At 36.2% G+C, this 22135-nt stretch overlaps 1 protein-coding gene across 3 annotated transcripts in view; it reads left to right on the top strand.

Annotated features, from left to right (window-relative positions):
- LOC121736785 (paired box protein Pax-5) overlaps positions 1-22135 on the top strand; it is an 86168-nt gene that overhangs the window by 13372 nt on the left and 50661 nt on the right. For 2 of the 3 annotated variants that reach the window (XM_042128171.1, XM_042128170.1), the window contains exons 2-3: positions 14383-14559; positions 15127-15183. In XM_042128171.1, the coding sequence (XP_041984105.1) occupies positions 14433-14559; positions 15127-15183 (184 nt within the window). In that variant the 5' untranslated portion in view covers positions 14383-14432. The remainder of the gene's footprint in view (positions 1-14382; positions 14560-15126; positions 15184-22135) is intronic. The other variant, XM_042128172.1, reaches the window with a different exon arrangement.

The following is a 22135-nucleotide window of genomic DNA, read 5'->3' as shown; positions in this document are numbered from 1 at the left end:
AACGGAAATATATTTAATGCTTTTATACTATACATATATTTAAGATTTTTATTATATCATACACATATTTAATACACATCAGGCCCGGGAACATTGAAAACTTTTTGTCCCGTCGGCGGGATTCGAACCCGAGACCCCGGCTTGAGCTATCACGCGCTCACCACTGAGCCACAGAGGTCGTCAATTATAGAGAATAACGTCACATGGTTGTATCTTCTAATAGTCAATAACATTATAAATAATGGCAGCAGGAAATGATATACAAAACTCACAAATACAAAATGTAGACTAAACGACATTTCAGAAAAAATAATCGAACCTACTACCTTAATCTACCACATGTTATTTAATAGCTAGCACGTGCTATCACCAATTTAGGGGTGAAGGTACATCCTGCATTGACAATAGAAATTAAAAAAAACATATTTAATTATCCGTTAAAGATTTGGCGGGAAACGTGTCGTTTGTCTATGCCTTGTTACTTTTAATTAATTCATATGTCCTTGGCAAAGAAACAGAGATAAGAACTGAATAATAATATGAATTGTTTGGAAATCTTTCACATTTTTTACGTTTGGTTAATGCTGATTAAAATATTTTTGTTTACTGCTTTTTTAACAAAATTTAAAACTTTTTTTAATTTTATTTGTAAACGAGCTTTTTCCCGCAGCTTCGCTCGCGTTAAGAAGTATTATTCTATACAAACTTTCATCCCCTATTTTAACCCCTTGGAGGTAGCATTGATCAAAATCCTTTCTTAGCGGATGCCTACGTCACAACATCTACCTGCATGCCAAATTTTAGCCCGATCCGTCCAATGGTTTGGGCTGTGCGTTGATAGATCACCATGTCAGTCAGTCACCTTTGAGTTTTATATATTATATAGATATAGATAGATTATTACGATTGTGGTCTAGTATTAATATTATTTATATAAAGTTTTGTGCCTTTTGTGCTGTTTGGACTTTACTTTCTAGTTTCAACATTAGACATAGAACTAACATAATAAGCTAAAAGCACCTAAGTCCCTTTTTTAACACATTAGTAGGTAATAACTTGTTTACTATATGTGAAGGTGAACAAACCGAGTGAACTGCAGTGGCATTTAGCCGCCTTGAAAAAATCACGCGGGCACGTGGCGAGGCACCTGTGCAACGGTCAAGCCCTAAGCGGGAATCACCGTTTAATTTTTTTTTTATTGATGACCACTGACCGGCCAGTAGTTTAGAAAATATATATTTAAAAAATAGAACAATACTGTGCAGGTTTATAGTATATTTTTAATAAGGATTTTTTGAGGATTTAACAAGCCAGCATTTTTAAAAACAATCTTGGTTTTATTTTAATTAATTTTATTTTGTGGTGAACTTGAAGAAATTTTACATACTTAGAAATAATTTTTTATAATAATAATAATATCTATGGACGCTTCACACCACGTCAGTCTACCCCCGTGTTAAGTACCTGAAGGACTTGTGTTACGGGTACCAGACTACGGAAATATTATATTTAATACTTTTATACTATACATACATTTAAGATTTTTATTATAAGATACACATATTTAATACACATCCATGACCCAGGAACTTCGAAAACTTTTTGTTCCGTCGGCGGGATTCGAACCCGCGACCCCCGGCTTGAGCTGCCAACGCGCTCACCACTGAGCCACAGAGGTCGTCAATTTTTTGTTCACTTCTAGTGGTAAGTTTTTAATTTTTACGTTAATTTACAATTAAAAAATTGTCTCAAGGAAATGGCCTGATGGGGTTAAAATGACGGTTACTTCCATTACTCTATCGAAAATATTTCAATGTTTTTTTAATGCATTGTACTGGGTCTGTCGCGAAGGTGTTTTGAATAAATTTGAATAACACAGTAACAGGTGGGACTGTATGTGGGAAAACGTTCCCGCGCCTACATTACTCTACATAGGCCCTTTTGACTGCTAATAGAGACCCGGCAAACATTGTTTTGCCGTAGGTACACGTTGTAGGAGATTGAGAGCTTCAAAAGATCTTCCGACCAAACGAGAAGTCAGTTTTCATCCATAGATTACAGATATGTAAGTGATGTAAAAGCAAGACAAGAAAATGAAAAATTGTGGTCAGCGGAGCTAAAATGCTTTGGAGAATCATTAGGATTCATAATAATATTGTGGCGGTACCCACAATTCGCCTAACATTCCTGCATCGCGCTATCGAAGTTTCGGAGAACGACAAGATATATACAACGTCTGTAATGACGTCAGTGGGCTTCGGCCTGACCGAATATGCTATCTCGCTCGGCCGGAAGATCTTCCTTTTCAGCCGCCACGAACAACGTTAAATTGGTGACCCTTCTGGACATTAATCATCATCAACACTCCCCGCCCCTCCGCACCACGTCAGCAGACATCAAGCATAACCGGGTCGCTTCGACCATAAGCCGCGTTGGAGGTCCGCGCCGGTCGAACCCGCGTCTGGCTTGAACGGGGCAGCCATAGGCTACAACGACCGGTCAACAAGCAGAGCACGGGGTCCCTCTCCTGGTCATTGCACGCGTAGCTTCGGCCCACACCTGACAACACAAGCGCATCGAAAGAATACCACAGGTCTTCGGGGGGGAGTGATGTGGCGGTACCCACAATTCGCCTAACATTCCTGCATCGCGCTATCGAAGTTTCGGAGAACGGCAAGATATTATATACAACGTCTGAAATGACGTCAGTGGGCTTCGGCCTGACCGAATATGCTATCTCGCTCGGACGGAAGATCTTCCTTTTCGGCCGCCACGAACAACGTTAAAATATGATTCATTTTTAAAAATCGCAAAATGGTCACTCTGCTTGCAATTCCTATGTCTAGTTTGTACTGATTTGTATTCGTCAGTTTGACAGTTTTGATAATTCATTTTCTGAATTGATTTGAGAGGAATTGCAAAATATGACCAATTTAATTCGGCTGATAAAAGTCCCAACTTTAGAATTCTTTTGACATTTGAAATAATATGATGGCATTGCTATAATGTATTTTCTGCTAATTATACATCAAGACGCTTTATGACAAATAAACTTTAAAACAATGCAATGTAAGTAACTTTCTGCCGCGCACTGTAAAACTCTGGAATGAACTGTCACCAGCAGTGTTTCCGGACCGATACGACCTGCAAACCTTCAAGAAAAGAGCGTATACCCTCTTAAAAGGCCGGCAACGCACCTGCAGCTCTTCTGATGTTGCGAGTGTCCATGGGCGACGGTAGTTGCTTACCATCAGGTGACCCGTTTGCTCGTTTGCCCCCTTATTTAATAATAAAAAAAAAAAAATCTGTTTGTTAAAAAAATATTCTATGAAATGGGAAATATGAATTCTGTGACAGTAATCTCCTCGAGGGACAGCGTGTGAAGCTCACCACCGTGACGTGTAAAGGGTCTCGTTATTAAAATTACTATAAATTAAACAGATTTTTAATTAATTTCCCGCGTGATTTACATTTATTATTATTATATTATTATTATCTTTTTCCTATAGTTTCCTATGTCTTCAATAATAAGGTAAATAATAGCAGTGCGTTAATATAATAAACTTTTATTTAATTCTATTGGTTGCATTTGGAGGGATTAAATGACAAAAAAAAAACAAAAAAATCACGTTTCTTGTATAGAAACCCCCTTCATTATTAATTTTATTTTGTTTTTAGTATTAATTTTGTTTTTAGTAGTTCTAGCGGCAACAGAAATACATAATCTGTGAAAATTTCAGAAGTCTAGCTATAGCGGTTTTTGAGATACAGCCAGCTGACAGACAGACGGACAGACAGACAACGAAGCCTTAGTAATGGGACCCTATTACTAATTTTTTTTTTACCCTTTGGGTACGGAACCCTAAAAATGAAATTAAAGTTTTGGTCATAAATCCATAGTCCACACACCACACAATCTTTTTTTGTTATTCAATTCAGTTGACCAAAGTTAAGTAATAATTAAATATATTTGCGAGCCGCGATAAACTAATCAAACTTTTACCATCAGTCACAGGTCACAACTCACAAGACAAAATTTTAAGAATTTTGATAGACAGCTGGAGTCTATTAAAAGTCTTAAAATTGTATCTTTTTACGCTATTTATGTTAATTTTAGACTTTAGTTCTCTAGTGAATGTATGTTTGTCTTCCATCTGATACTCTAAAGTCATTTTAATTGAAGTGTTACAATCAGGTGATTCTAGAAGAAACTTACACCTTACACCCTCAATTTTGACCCCAGAAAGATTAAGATCATACCAATAGAAGCCGTTATAACAAGTTCGCGCCTAAATTAGAATGTAAATCAGCCATATGATGTCCGTTGGCTCCCCCGTTCCGTTACAACTTACATCAGGTGTCTTATCACCCCATTTACATTCATCGTGATAAAGGAAACTTTCTTATTGTGTTCCAATAATTAGTTACGACGAAAAAAAAGATAAAGGAAAGGAAAAATGAAAAGAAAGGATACGTAATATTCAGTTAATACAAATGTCCAAAATAAAATCTGTGAAAAATAACAATAATAATGAAATTTAAGTTTTGTTAGTCTCGCTAAAACTCGAGAACGGCTGAACTGATTTAGCTAATTTTGGTCTTCAGATATTTGTAAGTCCAGGGAACGTTAATATTAGGATTTAGGAGGGAATATGAAAAAAGAGTACATTTCGAACTCTCATATTTAAAGATTTTTAAAAATTAATGCTGCAATTAATCAAGATTAGGTATGTCTCAACGACTCTATTAATTCCATTAATAAATAATAATATAGTTTATTATCATTAAACTATGTAGCAGGAACTATTATCTGTAATAATGACAGAGGTTATCCACCTGCGAGGGTGCCACCTGACGTAACGGATTCCCGCGCGTGCTTCGCGCCAAAACCGGCGCGGGATTGTCTATGACCGTTCCGTATTCGAGATTTGAAAACTTCACTTTTTTACTGTCGACTCTTTTGGGCAGAGATTGGAGCTAAACTGCAATTTGACATTGTACCTAAATCTTGACTGCCATATTAAAAGGTTAAGCGATTTTTTTGTCAGATTAACACATTTTGTTTATATCATAGATTTGTCATCTCTATCACTCTGTCGATCTTCAGTCATTGTATTTAAAATAGGTAATTATGAGGTTATTGACCTCTGTAATTGTGATAATTGCTTTGCGTGATGCTCAATAGGCCAAAGAGGCTGTACGCTTTACGTTAGAATAGACAATAAAACACGGAAAATCCTACACTATAAGCCTGGCCAGTGAACTGGTGTTCCTATTTTAAGATTGTCAAAAAATTTATAATTTATAAGAATACCAGCTGACCCAGGAAACGTTGTTTTGCCATAAAAATATTCCTATACTGTATTGGCGAAACATGGCGGTAGCGGTCATTGAGCTTTTTATTCTAGGCGCCTAATGAAAAATGCTCGCACTCTATTTAGAATATTTAAGAATAAAATTGACCTCTTATAAAGATGCAGATTATTGCACATTCATCGAAAAACCTCTTGGTAACTCATAGCATGATAATCTCCAACTTTTTATGAGTTCGAACTTCGAAGTGATATGCTTCATATTCATTCAGTTCACATCGAGTATGCAAAATACGATATCGCCCTTACTGCCGCACTCAGAGTGGAACATTAATTACATAAATGTAATTAATTCAACATTTTGACATAAGCCCCATGCATTATCTGTCAAACTTTTCATTTAATTGAAGGTTAATCATAATTAAATGTCTCTGAGTACGGCGATTAGACTAGAAAAATCTGACACTTCATTGTCAATCGCGGTTTATATAGAAAATGACAAGTTTTTTTTATAGGGAGTCAATGACCGCTACTGTCTTGATTCCCCGAGTACACCTTAGCTATTATTCCTAGGCCCAACGAATGTAGTATACAATTTTTTTTTAAATCGCTTTAGCCGTATTGGAAGAGTTCGTGCACAAACACTGACATGAGACACGAGAATTTTATATATTAGATTATAATGTGGACTACATGGATTGAAACTCTCAGGCAAATATTAAAAACATATAAAACAGCAATTGAAATGAAAACGTCAACATCAAGACGAAACAATTAGTAGCATCGAAATATTGCACCTGTGGCTCAGCTCTCGATCTGCACGTGTTCTGACATGACTTTTATTTACTCATAAAAAATCAAAGTTGCAAAAAAAGTTTCCACTTCAAATAACTTTTTTAATTTAACGCTACGCAGCTTCAGCAGCTCGTCTCCGAAGACATACATAGTCAAATACAAGGAAATACTAGAAAATTCCTCTCAGCCGTAACTCAGTCACTATACCACTGCGCTTCAGTAAAAATGGCGAGGAAAGTATTTTTGCTTTCGTTACATCATTGACATAACATTGTGTGCGTTCCCACGTACGTGGGAGTGGACTAGATGGTGACGTCACAGTGCAAGGTTAAACAAGGTCAAAGCCGAAGTTCTCCGTGAGAATGCTCCACATCTTCATTGCGTCATGAGGAATTTTCCGAGCGTTGGCGTACTTTTACACGGAATGGCCTACCACTGCATCTCCAGTCACCAGCGCGTTTTCGTGCGTACCACTGGCGTCTCCTGTGACGCCAGCGCTTTTTCGTGCTTACTACCAGTGTCTCGACTGGTAGTAAGCACGAAATCAATGAAATGACACAATCGTCAAGCACGAAAACGTACTGGCAACATGGAGACGCAGTGGTGGGAGCTTTAAGTGGGACTCTTTAAGGCTTTGGTACCCGAAGGACGAGCTAATGCTATCTTAAGATTCGTAAAGGAGTAGGAAGTATTCAAAATTCCAATATTTCCTCATTCAAACGACTTCGTTTGAATTCGTAGACAGCTCAATGCAACAATCGAAAATCAAAGAACTAAAAGAAACCACGGAAATAATGACCGATTGATCCTAAATTAGAGCTAAACATTGGCATATCTAGATTATACAGATCCTAGATTTTCTAGAAGGGGTAGTCTTACCGAATCTAATCGTTGTTACGCTTATTTATAGATATAAGGTATCTTTCGAGAATTTTAAAACTTTAACAGATGGAAGCGTCGTAGATTTTCCAGAAAAAGTTACTTTAGTAATACGGAAAAATAACTTTATTTATTTATTAATTAAAATATTTTATGTCTGAAATCCATTCATAATCAAAATTACATCCGTCCATCCATACAACCTTCCCCTATTAATTCATTATATCGTAACTACTGACAAGTGCGTGAGCCTAATGCAATTAGTAGGAAATTCCCATACTAAAAATTCAGTTAACCCTAAATGTTAACCTTCCGCATGCCGACGGTCAAAAAGACCCCATCGCGTGACGGACGGGGGTAAGTAAATGCGCATATTAAATACTGATTTCCGTTAACAAGTGGGGTGATAATTCCGTAATTTGTTTATTTTTTTAATGTTTATTAGTTTTGGGTATATTTTTGCTGATTAGTTCATCAAGCCCCATACGCTCACCGGTGAACGAGACACAATTGAATATTTATTGTGTCTCGTTTTCCCACGATCGACGGGTTGGTCGTAATGCCATTGTCATAACTTTACCAAATGTAAAGTTAAAATTGGTATGTTTATCTTTAAAAGGTATAGAAAATAGAAATATATTATTATGTTATTAAATATCAATATCGTAATAATTATTGTTTCAATCTGTCCATTACATTTCACTCCTAAGCCGCTGAACTGGTGTTGATGAAATTTGAAATAAAGATAGCTTGAGTCTTGGGAAAGAAAATACATTAGTTTTTATAACGAAAGACCCAAACAAAATCAGGATCAACTTCTAACATCATATAAAACATAATTATTTAAATCCTAAGATAAGAAAAACAAATACAATAATATTATATATATATATATATATATATATATATATATATATATATATATATATATATATATATATATATATATATATATATATATATATATATATATATATATATATATATATATATATATATATAATAAAAGGTAATAAAAAACCTAATACATGTTTAGTGTTTATATTCGCGTGATAGGTTATGTTGTTACTTAAAGTGATAATCCTTTGCATTAGTCTTGAACTTTAACTTTTTACTGTTAACTGAAAAGCTAACTTTTTTTTGTATACATAACAAAGTTTATACTTATGATTGATGACATATTATCAACCGCCTCCTAACGCTAAGTGGTCCCCTAGCGGCTATTAAGGGTACATATCCTTCAAGATTTCACGAATTTTTGTGTGTCACGTTCGTCCTTAGGGCGTAAGAACTTTTGCAAAACATTACTTTTTTTAAATGTGTTTGTTTTAAGAGATATTTGACCCGCAAAGATCTCTAGGGAACACTTAGCGTAAGGAGACCATTGATGAAAACAGGCATTAATGCTTACTAGCTTTACGCAAGTTAACTAAAATTACCATAAATATAATATCCATATCTATCCATCCTAATCTATATCCATCCATCCATAATATTATAAATGTGAAAGTGTGTCTGTCTGTCTGTCTGTCCTTCTGTCGGTCTGTTACATCATCACGTCCAACCCGCTGAACCGATTTTGATGAAATTTGGTATGGGGACATTTTGAGAACCGAGAAAGAACATAGGATACTTTTAATCCCTGCGAAATATACGGTTCCCGTGCGATAAACTGATCTAGTATAATGATAACATAAAGTGTACCCTTTTAGCCAGCCTACTAAAACACTAAAGGTACGCCACCATAACTCTACCCTATCAATTACCATTTAAAATTCCAATACAAAGTTCCATGAAAATCGATCACATTTACCCCTGCGCACACGCAGGGTAATCTACCGTTAAATTACTATTGTTTACATTTTATACTATATTTTTACCCATAGTTCTGCATGAATAACTATAGAGGGTTGCTTTTATCAAAATCTTGCTTTATTACAATAACAAATAATTAGTAAGAAACTTATAACCCAACCATGGAAAAATACGACCTCCGTGGCTTCGTAAATGAAACGATTTTCTTTAGAGATGCATAATTATAATAAACATAAAATCTAGTTCATATTTTTAAAATGTTTATTTTTTATTATTTTACGAGTAAAAGACTTAAACGCGAGCGAAGCTGCGTGCAAAAGCTTCTTCAGTTTACCAACTTTTAACCATGTTTGATGACCATGATTGCCACCACAATTGGAAAGCTGTCATCATCATAGTTAACGCTGATTACGGACAATCATAGAGAATTCGCCCCAGCATCCGTTGGCTAACGTGGAGATAGTCTGCTTAATGCTTGTGTCTTATCGGATCCCATACAATTTGTTTTCGTAGACGACAACTTGGCTAAAGGAAGTGTCTTATTACAAAATTACTTCTCACCCTTACCAAATATAGTGGACACCTCTAAACGCTGTAAAAAGTAGTCAACTTTTTATCACATTAGTGTAATGACGTGAGAACTGAGCTGATCGTCCACACCCAGACCATAATGACTCTTGTTACCTCATCTACATGTTGTCTCTGCCTATTTTTGTTTTCTATTTTCAAAATGTGCTTTTTTTGAGGGTAGGATAAGGCCAAGTATTTATTAAATTAAAAAAATTAATATTACTAACGTTTTGAGCAAAAAAAGGTGTTTAAAATACGGTAGCTTAAATATTATGCTCGTCTGTTTGTTTTTGGTATTTTTGTACAATTTGATTATTTGGATGCTTATCTGAGTTGCTACCCCGATGAATTATAGTGTTTTCGTATGAATCTTTCGCACGGAGCTAAAAGTTAAAGAACAGTTATAGTAACTAAGTAATTAAAACAGTTTTTATTAAAGTTTAAAAAATCAGCTAGCTAAGTAACAAAAAATTAATAATATATTTTTGTAGTTTTCCTAAAATTTCCCTTGGTAATAATGGGTACGAACAAACTGACAAGTGTATAATTAAATGTAGATGGTGAAGTGATAAGTCATGACTCATGAGTGAACATCATGACACACACGGCATTATGAATATTGGAAGAATAAGCTCGAAGATAAGAATCGAAAAAATTGTGAATCAAAATATTCAAAAAAAGTTATTTATTACAGTGCTAGAAAATCCATATTCATACTGGAAGTACTAATATCCATCCATAGTAATATTATAAATGCGAAAGTGTGTCTGTCTGTCTGTTAACTCTTCACGCCCAAACCGCTAAACCAATTTTGCTGAAATTTGCCATGGAGATACTTTGAGTACCGGGAAAGGACAAAGGATACTTTTTATCCTGGAAAGATGTACGGTTCCTGTACAATAACGAAATTCGGTACAACGGAGTTGCGGGCATCATCTAGATTCTAGTATATCCATAAATTCATAATGATCGTAATATTCGTTTATGCAATATCTACATAAAACTATTTTTCTTTTGTAAATATAACAAAGCTTTATCGACTTTAAACTTAGCATAACCACCGTAGAAATGCATCTACACAACAATGATAATGAGAGAGTAATAAATTTTTGTCTCAATTCTCAAACTATTATTGTAAACTAGCTGGAAGGCATATACCGAAGGAACAAGAATCAAACCATTTCTACGATGCCGATGTATTACTTATAATTACAGCACACACAACGTTCTAATTTGTCAAATGGTCAAGTGCGTTGAACCTATACAAAGGTTTATCTGCGGACGTATCGTCGGGCGGGCGCCCGTGTGTATTGTGCGCGCGTTCCCACAGCCTTGTTTGTAACCTTTTTGTGTAGTTTTACCCGACTACTGCTCGGTTTCTGGGGATTTTTGATAGAGGTTTATGTATTCAATAGAGTTTTTGATTGGTTAAAGGGAATTACGTAGGCAAAAGCGCTAGTGGTAAGATAATACATCCTGGCAAAAACCTTTAAAAAATTCAAAAGTCAGGAATTTTAGGTGCTTTTGAAAATAATATTTTGTTGTTTTTGACTTACTCGTTTTTCAAGTAAACCGTTATTGGCGCTAAAATTTCAAAATTTGTAAAAAATAAAATCCACTGGGGAGTTCAAGAGATCAAAGTTTGTATGCCAGGAATCTCAGTGTTAACCTGTGTTAATCAAATAATTTAAAAACGTCTAGTCTTCTGCCAGGTTATGCAAAAATAAGCAAGTGCAGGATGGTGCTTATATTAGAACAATGAGAGTATTATCAAGACGTTTTAAGCGTGGTTAAGAGGATACACCAGGGGCTAGAGAAATAAAAAAAAAGTACGTGTAATATCTATAGCTGTCTCCCTTACCTCAAGCCTATACCGCAGAACGCGATAGAGACAACTGCAGAAAATCCAGAAAATCAACGATTCGTTGTCCCCTGATTCCTTCTCCAAAACTTAACCGATTTAAGTACTTTTTTCATTAAAGATTAAAAAAAGGCTTGAGCTGTGTTCCTATGTTTTGCTTTTTTTGTATAATCTAGCCAAATCTGTTTTCTGAACGTTTGAACACAGCGGAAAATCTGGCCATTTTTTTGGGTTTTTGAACGTTCATATCTTATTTAATAATTAAATTATGAAAAAAAAGAAAACATAGGGACATTGTATTAGTGGCCGTAGATATTTAGGGAAAAAAATTATAACTCTACTAGCATTATCCAGGGAGGAAACAGGGGACAACGTTTGTATGGAAAAAAGGGCGGTGTGGAATCCTCTTAATGCTACCGTACACATTCATTCTAATACACTTGCGAAAGTGCATAATATGTCTAGAAAGATTATTCGTATTTGAACAAAAGAGCCTCGCCAAGACGTTCAGTGGCTAGGCATGGATAATGCTGCCCTCCAATATTCTTCTTCCTAGTCGTATCCTCATGGCTGAGGGACATGACCACCAAAATTTGCTTTCTGGGATAAGGCTCTCCACTTGTCCCTGTTTTTGGCCGGATGAAGTGCCTCCTGGAATGTGCAGTCTTGAAGCCTTCTTCTTGTCATGAAGCCTTGACAATCGTGTCTGTCCATCGTGTAGCCACTCTGCCTCTGCCTCTTTTCCCCTCTAATTGCCCAGCTAGTGTGAGACTCTCAAGATTATTATTTATTAGGCTCCCGGCGTGCTATGTGGCCAATATACATGCATATTTATACATGCGAAAGTCTGGATAAAAAATATTTGGATAAAACTTAGCATGGCTGTCAGTATCGGGATCAGATCGTAGCGATAAAATATGATATCTTTTTTCTACAATGATATGATATCTTTTTTGTAAATTCTTTACCTGAAAAAAAATTTACATTACATTCGCGTGGTAAATTATGACGTCACGAGTAGTATAATTTATTGTAATAGATTCAAATATGGTTATCATTGAGGCTAGTCAGAATCGTGAGAAGAGTTTATACGTGGGAGAGCCATGCTTCGGCACGAATGGGCCGACTCGACCGGATAAATACCACGTTCTCACAGAAAACCGGTGTGAAACAGCGCTTGCACTGTGTTTCGCCGAGTGAGTGAGTTTACCGGAGGCCCAATCCCCTAACCCCTACCCTATTCCCTTCCCTACCCTCAACTATTCCCTTCCCTTCCCTTTCCTACCCTCCCCTATTACCCTATTCCCTCTTAAAAGGCCGGCAACGCACTTGCAGCTCTTCTGATGCTGCGAGTGTCCATGGGCGACGGAAGTTGCTTTCCATCAGGTGACCCGTTTGCTCGTTTGCCCCCTTATTTCATAAAAAAAAAACACGCAAATAAATCAAGATAGAACGGCGACGCGCGTCCGTTGCTAAGGAATTGCTCGTGTCGATTTTTGCTTTGCTCTTAGTTAAAACAAATAACTTACCCGTGGCAAGAAGTACCTTTTTTTAACCGATTCACTTTCGTACTTCTGTTTTTACAATTAGGCACTGCACAATGAGGCATTTTTGCACAACCACTCCGATCTAATCAAGTTGAGACGTGCGCGACGACTGAATGAACGTTCAACGAATCTTGCACGGCAGAGCAAGATTGAAACACGCGTACTCCACCCGCTTAGCCGTTCTATCTTGATTTATTTCTGTGATTCTGACTACCCTCATTGATAGCCATATTTAAATCTATTACTTAATAAATCTTGGAAATGTTACCTACTACTCGTGACAGAATCATTGAAATTTGGAGGAGCTACTTCATAGTGCCCAAGTCTGTGCGTAGTACACGAGACCACTGTTTCTTCTTTTATTCACGTTACATGTAACGTGCCTGTAAGCATGTGAGGTTATTTGTGTCGTAGAATTTCTAGATGTTATAATAAACCTCATCCATAATTCGATGATTACGGTAAGACAGACACAATAGCGGTTTGGGGCACAAAGCGAGCTGTTTTGTTAACAAATACACATTTTATTCGCAAAACGGAAGCTGGAGTGATTTATTATAGTAAACACCGTAGTAGATATAGTATTGTTTTTATTTTATCCTTACAAGTATGGACTTACTTGTAAGGGTCCATGAGAATTCCTAAATATTAGTGTTGGTAAAAATAGCATTAGCAATCAAAATTAATTGTTAAAAAATGCCATTGCTAATATTATCGTGCGTAGCAATAGTCAGCGATCATGATAAAAATCATGTCCGCGCTGTTTCCCACCACGGTGCTAACCGTTAATAGAATTGCTATTTTTCACTCGATGCGAAATAATACTCGACGCGAGCGTTAAGTGATGCGAACCGATAATTCACGATGCCGAGTTTTTAGCAAATAGCAAAGCAATAATACTTAGCATGCTGTGACATCAAAATTAGCATGTTAATCAAATTAACAGAAAATAGCATTAATTCCCATTACTACTAAATATTATGCTAAAAAATTTCAGAGCGTGTCGTTGCTCCGAAAACCTTTCTGAAACAGCCTATTTAAAGCTACTTATTCTATGTCGATTCTGTTAACTACTTGTTGTTACTACGAATGGGCCGGCTCGACCGGAGAAATACCACGTTCTCACAGAAAACCGGTGTGAAACAGCGCTTGCGCTGTGTTTCGCCGAGTGAGTGAGTTTACCGGAGGCCCAATCCCCTACTCTATTCCCTTCCCTATCCTCCCCTATTCCCTTCCCTTCCCATCCCTACCCTCCTCTATTACCCTATTCCCTCTTAAAAGGCCGGCAACGCACCTGCAGCTCTTCTGATGCTGCGAGTGTTTCCATCAGGTGACCCGTTTGCTCGTTTGCCCCCTTATTTCATTAAAAAAAACAATATTAAATAGATTTGAAAGAAATATTATATCGAGATTTGCATGCTGCCACGTTTTTTAAGCTTCGTCAAATAAATGACCCCACCTTAATAAAAAAATTTTTTAGTTCAAAGTAGTTTCTTTCAATTCATTTTCTTGGAAATAAAGGATATGAATATAAAAGTATGTTCCATACGAGTATAATATCTTTGATGAAAACGTTATCTTTAATACCATTATTTCTTTCCAGAGTCTGCAAGAACCAGCAGCATGAAGCGGCTACGGTGACAATGTGATGCCATGGATCTGCACACGCCGCTGTACGAGCACGCCCCCCTGCTTGAGGTGGAGGGGCTGGAGCAGCAGAAGGTGCTCATCCACGCGCCCATCCAGACGCAGGAGATGATCGGCGAGCACAGGACTGGAGGTGAGTGCTGGTGATGATGATGATGATGATGATGATAATGATTATAGTAAGCAATTACCGCATCCAATAGGGAATGACAGGCTAAGCTTATAACAGATAAAATGCGAAAGAATAGAAATACCGATAATATAATATATTTCAGGGACAAACCTGCAGATTTTGAAATATGATTTTGTTACAACTTAAAAACAAGTGTCTTTTTAGTTCTTTAAATAATCCAAGGCTTACTGATGCTAGCACAGTGCGAAAAAAAATTAACACACTGATTTTGTTGGGTCATAATTATCACTTACAAGATGAGATGACGTCTAATCTTATACAATTTGTTTTCTTTCATGCATATCTCAGGACGAAAGGTAACCTTGGTGATAAATGATTATTAAACCATTTGATGATTATAAATGAAATTGAAGATAGCGTTCTTGATTCTCATAATTTAAAGCATAACATTAGTCAAAAGATGCATACAGTTTCTTAGAAGGAATAAATCCTCACTAGGGCTACGCGGAAATGATCCCTCCGCTGCACACAATAGAGTCGAGGACAGATGTGTCTGATCTGACATAGAGTATGAATTCGCAGATGAGCAGTACCACGCGCACAGCAGCAGCCAGAGCAGTGATGGTGAGTACCAATTAATACCACTTCTTATACATCTATTTATAGTCTCTTTACGTTTCGAACTCTGTGAAAACAGTACCTTTGATAGTCGATAGTTTCAACTGGAATATTTTGTATTGCAACTGATTGACCAAACAACAAACCATTGTATTTTTACAAATTAAAACTTCCAACTATCGCTATATATCTCGCTACAATCTCTAAACGAACGGTGTACAGAAGGGCTAAAGAACTTTCTCAAGCCCAAACAGTGTAATAGTTTATGTAAGTGATGAATCACTACTGCATTATCTGTGAATACATGCGCGCGGTGGACCTGCGTGCCACTAACAGCGTGCTAGTCAGCTTGGCGGAAGCGACCTTTGATAGATGCAAAGAAAATTATCAAGAATTATTATAATTGCTAAGGAAACGCCGTATAATGTGCTCTATTTTTTAAGAAATTTGAATATTAATAATAATATCTAACAATAATAATAATAATTAAATTACTAAGTTTAGACTTACTTCAGGCAAAAATATAATTAATTTTAAATATAACGCTAAAATGATAAACTCGGTTTTACTCAACTTAGAGCTGCACAAAGATATATTACATTTGCTAATCTGTGAAAGAACATTGGAGTTTTTAATTCATATTATGCACGCTTACACTGCGACCACGCCACGTTCAGCACAACAGCAGTACCCGGACCGCCGCCGGCCCAAGTAATTTCACAGCGATTTAGTCAAGTGTACTCGCACAAAAAACCGCCCATTCACTCGCCGCGGCCGCTGAATGAAGCGGCATATGCGGCAAACCGGAATCGGTCGTGGAGACCATGGATTACTTCCAGGGTTAAGGTTTTTGGTTATGATTTTAGTATTTTTAGACCCCAAATAAATAACAACACATAGCAAATAAATCATGTTTTATCAAAATATCCTGCCTTTAAGATTAATAAGGCATGTTAATCTTTAATTAGCAATGTTATTTTTATAGATTTTAATGTTACGGTTTTCATAAAAGATGTTATTATACCAACAAATAATTCCCCATGGTGACAAATCAAAATATTGAATTTAAAGCTCTTTTGCCTCATTGCTAGCCACACTTAGGCGAAAAATATACCTATTTTGTATTTGAAGCAAGTTGATAGAGCCTTATAAGTTATAACAAAGGTAACTCTAACTAATATGAACCAAATAAAGGGCCGGGGCATGTTAACGTGTAGATCGCAGATCACGCGCAACGAAAGCGAAACTCGTCCGGGCAAAAAACGCCGACGTGACCGCGCGCGGTGTGGCGTGGTGCCAGTGACAGCGGATGAGGTACGGTCCCATTGTTAGATGTAAAATATAGAAAATCTGTTAAAATTAGTTTGGTTTCGTCTTACATAAAAATTATAAAATAAAATAAAGATGATGCTGTTGTTTTAAACTCTCTCGATCATGTCGGATTTTAAAGAAATAAAATCATAGTTTGTGCACACGTCAAATGTTAATACATTAAGTGTGTCTTTCTGCATATGTCATCTGTCAGTCTATCTGTCTGTTACCACTTAACAGGTAATAACCACTAAAGCTTAATTTTTATGAAATTCGGTTAGAAGATACTTTGAGACTAGAGAATGATATGTCATTCTTAGTTGTTATCCCCTTAAAATGTATGGTCCAAAAATTTGCTGCATTGAAGTTATAGTCTAAGCGAATAATCAACTCTTATGCTAAGTACTCACATACGGTTTTGCTCGATCGAGCAATAACGTCGAGCAAACCCCGCGGCTCGGGATTTCGTCCACACATTTAGCATTGCTCGATAATTTTATTCTAAATCGATAAACATATTTGATTCCATCGAGCTGGCTCGATGCGAGCCTTCGAGCGGCTCTATGCGAGCCTTCGAGCTGTGAGTTTTGCGGTCCACACAGTAATTATTACTCGATTTGGAGTAAAACTATCGAGCCAAACCGCGTGTGAGTACTTAGCATTAATCTAATAAGTAATCAATATTGGGATTATGGTAACTATTCAAATCCCATGAGAATCTAACACAGAAACCCGAGACGCGCCTGCTCGTCTCATAGACGGTGCGGGAGGCAGGGCGCGGGGCGCGGGGGCGAGGGCGGTCAGCTGACCACTTCCTTGGGAATAAAGAACGTGGCACTTCTCAAACCACACTCCAAATATATTGTCAATGTTAGCTGATAGTAGAAATGAGGATTAAGTTTTAAGAAATAGGGATGTAGAGTTTATTTTAAAGTCAATGTGGCCTTTGAATGTTGGTCTATGAAACTAGATAGACTACTAGAAGTGATAGCGAACGTAATAGACATATTCGTTTATGATTGTCCATGATTGTTATCGCATACATAACTGCTCATTGCTCAATAATAGTGTCCATCATGACGGTGGTCAATGTGGACAGGAGCTTTTAGAATGTTTTTGGTAAAGAATTCGTTTATCGCGTGGAAAGCGCACATTTTCCCGAAATAAAAGGTATCCCTATATCCTTTTCCGGACCTCAAAGTATCTATATACCTACCGGTTTAAACATGAAGAGGTAACAGATAGATAGACAGACAGATATTACTCTTTTGTATTTGTAATATTAGTATGGAGTTATAAAAACTTTTGGTAGAATAATCATTATAGTCGCGGGTTACAGCTTATTATTTTCTACCCCGCGGTCTACCCGTGGTATCCCAGGTAGCCGGAACTAACATGGTGACTTGCTTTAACCACACTTTTACTTTTTTAACACTTTTTGGGATGTAATAATAGAAGACGCGTAACCTACGACTTTGCTTGTTTTCTGTAATTTGAAATCAGTTTTATGGCTGGTTTACGTTATTCCAATCCAGTGATCAGATCCGACACTGGGCTTGTACCGCGAAACCGTTTTGAGACTCAAACAATCGAACGAGAATGCCGCGTCCTGCTCTAACAAACGTGAAATGACGTTGTTAGAGGAGGACGCGGCATTCTCGTCCGATTGTTTGAGTCTCCTAACGGTTTTGTAGTAGGCCTACTTATTACTGGAATGCACTGAATTGTATTCCAGTGCATGCTAGCGCCCGTTTACATTATTCCAGTAGCAATCCAGCGCTGGATTGGATTACTGGATTGGAATAATTTGAACTGGCTAATTTATTTTCACTTTGTTTCCTTACTGTATAACAGATAAGACATAGTAGGTAAGCTTTAAACTTGAATCGATGACAGATGAGTAATCTTTAAACTAGATTAACTACTGACACGTCTAGTCCCCTGAAACTGCCTGAAAGTAAATATGTGCGTATGCTTGTTACAGTAGTAGTGCAATCAAATTAACGACTCTCTATGTAATAATAGCTCACACCGGTTTCGGTGACAGTGGCCAGTTTCATTGAAACCAGGCCTATTACGCAGGAGTAATATTATAGTGCCCAAGTGTGTGCGCAGTACACAAGAGCACGCCCTGTTCCTTTCACTCTCATAACCCAGTGGGACGGAAGACCAACACGACTGGCGAGAGATCAGGCGCAGGACCGAATTTTTTACATGCCCATCCGACGCATGGATCATCTGACTTGTCAGACAATCAGGTGATCAGTCTGCATCGTCCTAACCAAACTTGGAAATATTATGTTTCCAACGCGGGAATCGAACCCACGACCTCCGAGTCAAGAGCCATGACTCTCTATGTACTATGTAGCTGTTTCTCTGTATATAAGACATAATAATTAGTGTTTGCTCTATGCGTAGACTGCATTAATAAATGAAAAAAAAAATTCTTTAAAGATTTCAAACGACATAATATTTTCATTTCCTTTGCTTCGTATTCAGACTACTACTCGTAATGCTGAATGTACACAAAACAAATAATTCTTCCAAAATTTCGAAATTTGAGGAACATTGTAAACCGTCTCAATTTTCTACAGTCCATTAATTGCAGCAAATAAATGTTGCCAGCGATAGTATACTTTTCCGGATAGATATTTTATATTTTATCCCGAGACTCGAAATATTTCCATAAAATAATTCATCAAGAACGTGAAGAGGTAACAGACAAACAGACAGCTGATACTTGATAGACAGACAGACTTACGTTCTAAATACATACAATATACATAATATTAAAAAACACACAATGACTAATAAGAATTTAGATTTCTCATACTAAAAACCTTACATAGCAAACGCGTGATATTTCAAATGTACCAGTATGAAAACAACTTATTTATACACATGACGTCATACAAACTAATCACGTATTAAATCAAGGATGCGCGAAAGAGACAGCCATACGCCTCTCGTTTCCGCTCGATTAGCACCGCCTTTTAAATTTTGACAGGTTGTTCCACCAACCATTACTGAAATGACTCATTGTTTCTCAGTAATTTTAGTTCATCTTAATTAATATGATTTATAGCGTTAAAATGTTAAAACTAGCAAAACATTTAAATTTAGCAACTATTATAGGTCTACCAGAATCTCATGGCAAACTTGGATGGGAGATTTTCAAAAAATATCCTTGATCATTGGATATTTTTGTACATTTGCATGTATCACACACAGAATTAATTACCGTTTAATAATAATAAATCGAAACGTAAGTGGATGAAGTTAGCAACTATTATAGGTCTACCAGAATCTCATGGCAAACTTGGATGGGAGATTTTCAAAAAATATCCTTGATCATTGGACATTTTTGTACATTTGCATGTATCACACACAGAATCAGCCGCTATAAGGAAGAAAAAGTAACAAACGTTTCAAATTTCCCCAGTATTGGTGGTAGCGTCAATTTCTTTTTTCCATTTTTTGCCATCAGATTCTGGTAGACCTATAACAATTTGAAAATGTTTTTTTAATTAGCACCTACCTAATTGCCATTATATTGTTATAACATGTTTGTTATCCACCTCATCCGCTTACGGCATCAATTATACCAGTATAATATGAGTTATGGTGACGGTGGCTGGTTTCATTGTAACCAGGCTAGCAACTTAGTAGTATTCTTATCTTGGCCAAGTGGGTACACAGTAAACAAAAGTCTTCTCTTCTACCTTCCCTCTAGTATCTCAATAGAAATTAACCTACGCCCTCTGCCTAGTCAAGAACAAAGCTCTAACAATTATGGTATGTAATGGTTAATTATGCTATCTAGTATTTTATCTAGATTTTTTTTTCATTGATATTTTGACTGCTCAGTCACCAAGTCGTGGGGATGCTATGGCTCAAACTACAATTTGTGTAAATTGTCTTTTGACATTTAACAAGCGGTTTTGTGACTTTTATCATCGCTTGGTTCAGAAACATGAAAAGAGATTTTTTTTTAATTAATGACAAGTATTGTATCATTATTCATTAATATCATTGCTATGTATGATAGATGTATTATCCTAACATTTACCTAGCTCGATTGTGTATGTTTGTATGTATATCTGAGAGCATTATCTAATGAACCAAATCAGATATCAGAGATCCAATAATAGACATTTGTCTTCGCTAATGTATGTGACAACTTAAACTATGAACATGGGCTCTGTAAATGAAATATTCGCTTTCATGTTGTGGTTTATATATATTTTAATTGCTTTGATGTTTAATTGTAATTTATTTACGAATTATTAAAATATTGCAGATTTTGTCCTTTTTTTCCACGTATTGCTAAAAAACTTTTGAATGATAAAATCCATATTAAACGAAATAAAATTAAGTTAATAAACTTTACGAAAACTCTTAATATATTATTAATTGAGGACCATTCTTCCTCTAATTCTTGTATATCATTGACTATTTGACAATTATGTCGTGTATAATGTATATTGAGTAACAGACACAAAACATGCAAAATATTACACGTCGATGAGATGAAAAGATTAAGAAAGAAGCATTAGCTGTTTTTAATTAAAAATTTCAAACACTGAAAAATTACACAAGTGTGTAGGTGACCACTTTTAAGTTATTTCCACAGTTTTAGATACAAATCTACTTGTATGACTTTGTAAAGGCCTGAAGTTCGCACATTATGTGGTCGTCATGTATAATAATGAGGTCATAGAGGTGATTTGTCAATCGAGGCATTAGAACACATTTGTTTAATAACAATACATTGATAGATTGTGTCGAGTCCTAGATCCTAGAGCAAGAGATGGAGTATATAATAATAATAATAATAATCAGTTTATTTCAGACCATAGAACAGATCCATATAGAGTTAGTAAAAGTACAATATTTCTTATGACTATGTTAGTAAAATGCGAGTGATAATTATTTTAAAATATGTAAATTAGTCCAATGTCTCCATATCGGACTTTCAAGCTTGATAGAAATTTCGATTCCATACTCATATTATATAAGTACTGTTAGTACTTGAAATTAGTTATAAAGCTGGTTAGTAGGGAAAAGAAAAGGTCGAAGGCTACATATTTTGATTATTGCCCTTTGTGCTCTTTCAACAGTTAATAACAGCGTTTTACATACTCCTCCCCAAGATGTAATACAATAAGTAGAATCGATTGACATAAAGCAAAATACACTTGCTTGAAATGTTGGTCTAGTACATGACGAAGTTTCTTGAAAATAAACATCAATTTACGTATTACATAGTTTATCTACAATATGAGGCCTAGAGGATGGATTTTCCTCTACTTTTATACCTAGATACTTTATTTTGTCGATCCCTTCAATACTAGGACATGTGCATGTCATGTTAGATAATGTTGTGCAAAGATGTGCATTGTGCATTTATATCATCTACAATTAAAAAAGCCATGTTTAAAGATACCAATTCTGAAGAATGATTTCAGCAAAACTGAGAATGATTCATGCTGGTTTTTACACATTTAACATACTTACACCATGTTATGTCCCTGATATGTTTCCAAATTATTTTTCTGCTGTTATTTTAAGCGCGTCCCAAAATGTTTTTATCGTAGTTATTTTTACTCGCCAAAGTTTAGTCATTTCAAAAGTTACGATACCTTTT

The sequence above is a fragment of the Aricia agestis genome, chromosome 19, assembly GCF_905147365.1.
Source record: "Aricia agestis chromosome 19, ilAriAges1.1, whole genome shotgun sequence".
Lineage (NCBI taxonomy): Eukaryota > Metazoa > Arthropoda > Insecta > Lepidoptera > Lycaenidae > Aricia > Aricia agestis.
This window is presented reverse-complemented; position numbering and strand designations above follow the sequence as displayed.